Genomic DNA, 7,614 nt, shown 5'->3' with positions numbered 1-7,614 from the left:
ATTTTTTCTTCATATTCCCCTTTTTTTCTTTGTTCTGTATAAAATATTACAAAGAAAGCTCAGCATAAAGAAAGTATCATAGTGACATAGGGGTTCTTACAGAGAGATGGCAGTTCAAATACACTAGCTGCTCTGCGGCAGAAAAGATGTGGCAATTTGTTCCCTTAGGGACCCTCACTGTGAGGCAGTTCTGCTCTGTCCTCTGAGGCCACTCTGGGTTGGAAGCAGCGTGATGGCCGTGGCTTAGGTTTGATTATCGTTAACTATGCCATTAGGAGGAGATGAAGCAGAATAAATGTAGATAAAGTTTACTGTTTATTTCTTCATTACACACAGGACATTAACAGTGGTCCATATCGTTTCTAACATCAGGAGATTAGATTACGACTCCAGCTCGGGTTTCTCCACCTTCATTACCACCTCAGGAGGCGCCGTGACGGCAGCAGCAGCGCTGGCCGTCTGGTCGTCCACCTCCGCCTGCACTTCTTCCTTGATTTTAACAGGCTCACTTCCGGCCTCTTCCTCTTCGTCAGAGGACTCATCGAGCTCCCATTCGTCATCTATGTCCATCTCAAATACTCGCACATGACGGAGATTTGAACTTAACTAAAGAAGGAAAGGGTGTAAAAAAGTCACTTTTTAAAAAGTAATGGATTAACCAATACATTATACGTAGCGGTGGTGTGCCACTGAGTCGGTTCCGACTCACAGTGAACCCGCAGAAAATTTCCAAGGCTATATAGCTTTTTATTTTTTTTAAATGCTTTATTGTGAATTATGTGCTAGTTTACATGGGAGACCATTAGTTTTACATTCATCCTATCGTATATCATTTCATTGCCATGGTTACAATCCCCTCCATGCATCATCAACCAACCCCAAAGCTATACATCTTTATGGAAGCAGAAAGCTTTATCTTTGTCCTGCTGAGCATCTGGTGGATGCAAACTGCTAACCTTGTGGCTAGCAGCCCAACGAGTAACCCACCACATCACTAGGACTCCTTAATATGTTATATATAAGGAATTACAAATTAGAAGCCTGAATCAAAGAATGATTTTACAGAAAAGCTGAAGGCCTGTTAATTTACAACACAATCACTAAATCCTGCCTTAATTTTGTCTAAAAGGCTGTCCACATCCAACAATGACAATGTGATTATTACAATTGAGACTGTTTCCAACTCCTGAATAAGTCTGCTCAAAACCTGAGAACTAACTAGCTAAGGGAACTATGTGCTCACTGCCAAAACTACAAACAATGACAAATCACACAATTTTGTTCTGATAGGACCCTGTGTATCCAATACTGTGTATCCAATACTTCTCCATAGAAGAATGGCACGCCTTCACGGTTACTTCACAATCTGTCCCAGCACTTACCACACAGGATACTTTTCGAAAGCCATTTCCGGCCACATACTGCGCTTTCATACTCTCCAGCAGCCTCCAGTGTTTCTCGAAATGCAGGGTACGCGTGGGGATGGCAACGCACTGCTCATCAAGTCTAGAAGGAGACAGATGCAGCCACAGCTCAGGTGTGAAAGGGGGACCTTCTCCCTGGTTTACTCGGGGTCAATCGTGCGTTCAACTTCTATACAGCCTATTCCCAATGTAATCCTACCAGTCACTAGGCTAAAAAGTTGTGATACTGTATTCTATTAGAAATACTGCATTGTCAAGTAGGCCAAGGTCATCTCAGTAGTTCTTCATTCCCTTTCAAGGAGGAGAAAGGAACACATTTTAAATTAAAGACGGCTCTGGGTACTTCAGCCTTCGTCAGCTAAAGCCATCCCTTGGAATAGTGCGTACACTCCCCGTGTGTACTGAGATTCTAATTTTGGAAACTAATTAATTCTACAAACTGAGGTTACTGCTACTTTTGAAAACAGAACTAAAAGATATTTCATGTCCTATGGCCAATAGTTCACCATCTACCTTGTTCCACCAAATACTTCTGATACTGGTAAAGCAAAGGAACAGAGCTGCTGCTGAAGTCATTATTTGTTGAGTTAAAAATAGGATTATTTCTGCTCAACTGACTATATGGCTAATTCTGGTGTTATGGATTGAACTGTGTCCCATCCCCCTGTTCTCCCCACACTCCCCCAAAAGAAAAATATGCCTAATCTTGTAATCCCTTTGGGAATGGGATATCTCTGCTATGTTCATGAAGCTTGATTAGTGTACAGGTATCTTGAGTCCACAACCTCTTCATAGATATAAAGAGATTAAAGAAGCAAGGGAAAGAAGGAGATGGAGAAGATGTGAAGCCCAGAAGCAGAAACTCAGACAGGGACCCTCCTCCACAGTTAACACAACAAGATAACCTTCCCCAGGAGCTGGAACCCGGAATTCACACGTCTGGCTTCCTGAACTGTGAGAAGAACGTTCTGTGTGGAGCTGTAGGATAAGCACTGGACTACTACCACAAGGTTGGTGGTGGAAATCTACCAGCCACTCCTTGGAAACCCTTTACAGGGTCCCTATGAGTCAGGACCCATTCAATGGCATTTAACAACAACAAGTGGAATGGGTGACACCCACTGAAGGCGTTTAACTGTTGTATCAGAAAGACAAGTCTCCGGAGTCCATACCTTGTAGAGTAAGTCCCACTGAATTGACAGTCTGCAGAATCTTCACTTTTGTACACGGAAGACAGCGGCAATTGGACCAAGAGTCTGTCTCTTCCTTCACGTCCTACAGTATCTTTAAGAACTACTGTCACAGTTTCATCATCATAAAACTGTGCATCCAAACAACTGTAGGTACTAAAATCAAAGTAAGTTTAGTATCATCAGACGTGTGGAGAAAATACTGCATGCATAACACTATTCTAACAGCAGGCAAAAAAAGAGGATAATAATGATTATGTGACATTTTGTACAATAGCCTTTAAATTATATCAATTTACACTAAAATCAGAGTTATCTCCTACACTGATTATTCACAAATATAACTGGGTCTTATAAAAAAATGTGTGACATTGGATCACAATTCCAGAAGCTTCTTGACATTAATAGGCCTTTGGTCAGTGAAAATCTCAGGAATGATACCGTATATAAGCCTTGGGAAAAGGGAGTTAATTAGACTGATTCTAATATACACCAGAGAATGAAATTAAGATTTTACACATTAAATACAGCAGCCATCCCAAAGATCTTACCATAGAAATCAAGAAACAGAAAGTGAGGAAAACATTGGCCTGTGATAGTGTCTTTTCCCTGCGAAGCTTCAGGGACGGCTTAGGCATTACTACCCTTGTGTAGCCAGCTGAGTGAGAATGATCCCACTTCACATTTGTTTTGGTTCCTAACAAGCACTGTAGCCCTAGAGGGCTTCTGCCTTTGGAAACCACATTATTTACACTGCAGCCTTCCAGCTGGGAATCTCAGAGGAAACCACACCACAGACATTTCCTTGGTATGAAGTCCGAATCGGGCCCGCTGGGGTGGAAGTGACAATGCCCTTGCCCACATCACCACTACAAGAGTATGACCACATTCCTATAACTGCAATCATGAAACACACAAGCACATCACCTCAATGTGTGTATCTCACCCAAACGAGATCCAAGACTTACCTTCTCCTCACTTTTTCAGTTGTAGCATAGGTGAAGCTCCCGAATTGAATAGCCACTAGAGCATTACTTACAGATCTCAGAGAAAGAAAGGGGGAAAACAGACTTTGTAGAACAACTTGGACAGCCAACTTGAAAGAACATGACTAGCAAGGTTAGTTCATTTACCGAAATACCAAAAACCCAATTACTGTTACTTTCGCTCTAGAATACAGATAATGTAACTTAATTAAAACAGCTAGACAGATAAGGCTAACATCAAAACTGCAACTTGGTTTAAAATCTTATCATCACCACAGTAGCTCAACACCTTGTAAAATTTGGGTAAAAATGGAACAACTAAACTACTTCTTTTTGGCTGTATCTTGATCTCAATAAATTTCTTTTAAATTCAGATTTAAAACCATTTAAGATTCTAATGACACTCTGGTATGTATCTTATAGAATTTTAACTTTGGATATCAAAAGACATCTCTATGGGTAAGGCCTCTTGTTCAATGAAAAACATACTTAAGCCAAGGTGAAAATCCATTCTACAAAGAACTCGATAATACAGTTTGAACTTCTAAAAGTTCATCAAATATAATCCTGAAATTTTTGCTGCTATATTTTTTTAACCCTATGGGAAAAAAAGGCTATCTGCACTACAAAATGACACAATCTAGAAATAGAAGGTATCAAAGCCTTCCTATTTGGCATCATTATTGCTTTCATAATATAGAAAGCAACTCTGAGAGCAATTCAGTGACAAGTCTAAGTCACGAGGAAGTTTAGGAGCAGGGCTCATGGCTGTCACTAAAATCTGAGTCACTGGGAGAGAAGCTGTGTGTTTTCCTATTAGAAATAATCATCTCAACTCTGTGATTCAAACTTTCAATAAATACTTACTGTGAAATATCAGTAGGCCTCCTTAAGATACACATTTTATAAAGTGAATCTTCTAAAATAGTAAAAATAAGATAATGGAGATTTGAAGTTTTATTATTCCACCTACGGAGGAAAAATTACCGTCAAAACAGGACAATTAGCTATGGATACTCAGAATGAAATTGTTATTCTTCAAGTTAAGATCGCAGAGAAACACATACTTACAGAAATGGGAATTTGAATAGCCTCCGTGTACAGTCTCCACTGAAACAAAGCAAAAGAAAACAGAGCTAAACAAAGCAGCAAAAACATAAACTGGCTGCTGGCTTCTACCAGACAAACAGCGAATGGACCTACCTTCTAGCATCTCTATATAAAGGAATACAGATTGCTTGATTCATCGACTGTCCAATTACATCCTATAAAGACATGGTGTCAAGACGTCACTAAAGCACTGGCACACACAGAAATGCTTCATAACAAGTGACTCTTCAACTCGACTTAAGAAAGTATCTAGATCAGCAAATCTCTGACCAAATAATTTTTTTTTTTCATATATAGTGTTTTGTTTCATTTCTTGATGAACATATTATGTGACAAAACATCTTCCATCTCAATATTCATCACATGGACATGCCACTGACATCACTCTGCTGTTTGCAAATGTTTCTGCCACCTCAAACAGATGCTCCCTGCAACCTAAGCTGTGAGTCTCGGTTTCCCCATCCTGCCCACCCCAAGTTGTTAGGTACAAATCCAAGTTCTTTCTTTTGCATGTTATACAAGAGACATCCATGACAGAGAACATTCTGAACTGAAAGGGATCTGACGTAAGAGAACCCCCTCTTCTAGTCCTCCTAATACATGCTGGTGGTAGATGTGAGCCACGTTAGCACTACAGAGAAAACTTTCTAAGTGAGTTTGTTCTGGGAACTAATACAACACTACAGGTAGCAACAATTTCAGTGACTGTATAGATATATACAGATACATAATATATATACAACATAAATACACATTTCCTTTTTATTTAGGCAAAATACCAATAATAAATATTAGGTTGGATCATACGCCATGGCCATTTCTGAGAGTCAAAAACAGCTGAAGATCAGCATTTTCACATGGGTCATCCAAATAACTGGGCTGATGTGCACACGTGAGCAACATGCTACAGACAATGGGCTTGCTCCTGCACAGAGATACTCCTTGCTTTCACACTTACTGCTGGCTTCTGCAAACAGTGATCAATGATGGTCTCCATCCGCCTTTTCACAAAATGCAATGATTTTCGTGGATAATAAGGAAACAGCAAAGGACTTTCTGTTTTCAAAGAAAAAACAGAAACAAAAGAGCTGTAGCAAACCAGCTGATTTCAGGAGAGAACCATCTAGTGGGGAGTCGGTCTGCTGATGGACTGCTCAAGGGCTCCTCATTACTTTCACACGCCCTCCATGAGCACGGCCATCTTTACGGACCCCAACGCCAGCCAGCCACTAAAACCAACAACAGTCATTCAAAACTGAGCTTCTTCCACCCAAATCTAACAGTGCTCATGCTTCTGCTAGCTCTGAAAAGAAAGGAATAACTGGGGAACCCCAAGACATAGTAAGAAATGAAGTCCATTCTTCTCTGTTCTTTACCATAACAGGTAACAGCAGCATAGTTCCAGAAGAGCATGTTACCAACAAACCAGGATGTAAGCACCGAACTCTCCAAACAAGCTAAGACTGCTTTATCAGGAGACAGTCATACATAATTTAGCATTCTCAGACTCCTACTAAGTCAGCTTCTTCTTTATCCATACTATTTCTTTGTTGCTGTTAAATGCCATAGAGTTGGTTCTGATCCATAGCAACCCTGAATAGGGTTTCGGAGGAGCAGCTGGTAAGCCTGAAAAGCCAAACTTGCGGTTCAAACCAACTTTTCTCCTTACAAAAGCACTACACACTTAGCATCAGTTTTTCAAATGTACAGATAAAAAAAAAAAAGCTTACAAGGGGTGAGGCAATTGTCCAATATGAAAATGACCAGTTGAGATTCTAGAGCTACGACCCAAACCTAAGTCTATCTCCCAAGTCTGCCATCTGCAGGCCTCCCTTATGTAACCTATCTGCTGTCCCAGCTGGTGTTGCTGGTGGTGTGCCTTAGAGTCAGTTCCGACTGATCGCGACCCTGTGTAGGGTTTCTGAGGTCACTAATCTTAATGGGAGCAGAGAGCCTTATCTTACAGGAAAAAAATGAATTTGAATCATGTTACCATTTTCAGTGGCTACCAGGTGATAAATCCTGTATTTGAAAACCGTCCACTGATACTAAACTGCTGGCATCCAGACTGCACATCATGAGCTAGGCACTACTCCTAGCTTAACTAGATTAATTTACTTCCTCTTCACAGCAGCCTTTTGGTGTGGCACTGCAGGATAGCACTGGACTGTTAACCGCAAGGTCGGCAGTTCAAAACCACCAGTCACTCTCAGAAACTTTAAACAGAGTCAACTGTGAGTTGGAACCAATTCAAAGGCACTCAGCAAATATCATCATCCCCATGTCACAGGTGAGAAAACTGAGCTACAAGAGGTTTGGCAACTTGCCTGAGCCACTCTACTAGGAAGATGTTGAGTGAGACTCTCCTCCCCCCACCCAAGCCCCCGCAACAGTTTGGCTTCCATAGCCCTGACTCTGGCCCGTTCCGCAACTCTGACTCTCTAATGTACCCATGGAAAGTACATGGGGAAGCTTGATGTCTTTTCTTAGTAGTTCCATCAAGGTGGTAGGTATTATTTCAAACTGCACTGAGAAACTGGGGGGTGTATGAACTGGGGGATAGATGAACTTGGGGATGGATGAGCTGGGGGATGGATGCTGCAGAGGAGAACTGCTCCACAGGGCTGCCACGGCTGTGACCCTTCAGAAGCAGACTTGTCTCCCGAGGGATCTAGGGTGGGTTTGTTCAGCCAGTGGTCCAGCACTTACCGATCTGTTCCACATCCACAGACTCCTTGTATAGGGGTTCTCAGAAGCAGCTAGTGGCTTTGAACTGCTGACCCTGTAGTTGGCAGTGCAGTGCCACACCAGAACTCCATATATATACATGCTGTTGTTTAGTGCTGTAGAGTCAGTTTCAACTCACAGCGACCCTGTACAGGGTTTCCAAGGAATGGCTGGTGA

The 7,614-nt window shown here is 41.5% G+C and overlaps 1 protein-coding gene across 1 annotated transcript in view; it reads right to left on the bottom strand.

Annotated features, from left to right (window-relative positions):
• Nucleotides 1-381: 381 nt before the first annotated feature.
• The window catches only part of ANAPC4 (anaphase promoting complex subunit 4), a 43,436-nt gene continuing 36,203 nt past the window's right edge, over nt 382-7,614 (bottom strand). Inside the window, exons 22-29 of the mRNA XM_006866301.1 lie at nt 5,669-5,766; nt 4,804-4,865; nt 4,672-4,710; nt 4,468-4,569; nt 3,583-3,657; nt 2,597-2,770; nt 1,383-1,506; nt 382-606 (exon numbers count right to left, since the gene is read on the bottom strand). Coding sequence (XP_006866363.1) covers nt 382-606; nt 1,383-1,506; nt 2,597-2,770; nt 3,583-3,657; nt 4,468-4,569; nt 4,672-4,710; nt 4,804-4,865; nt 5,669-5,766 — 899 coding nt within the window. The remainder of the gene's footprint in view (nt 607-1,382; nt 1,507-2,596; nt 2,771-3,582; nt 3,658-4,467; nt 4,570-4,671; nt 4,711-4,803; nt 4,866-5,668; nt 5,767-7,614) is intronic.

The sequence above is a fragment of the Chrysochloris asiatica genome, unplaced genomic scaffold (assembly GCF_000296735.1).
Source record: "Chrysochloris asiatica unplaced genomic scaffold, ChrAsi1.0 scaffold00089, whole genome shotgun sequence".
NCBI lineage: Eukaryota > Metazoa > Chordata > Mammalia > Afrosoricida > Chrysochloridae > Chrysochloris > Chrysochloris asiatica.
Note: the sequence above shows the minus strand (reverse complement) of the source record. Positions and strands in the feature narration are given on the sequence as shown.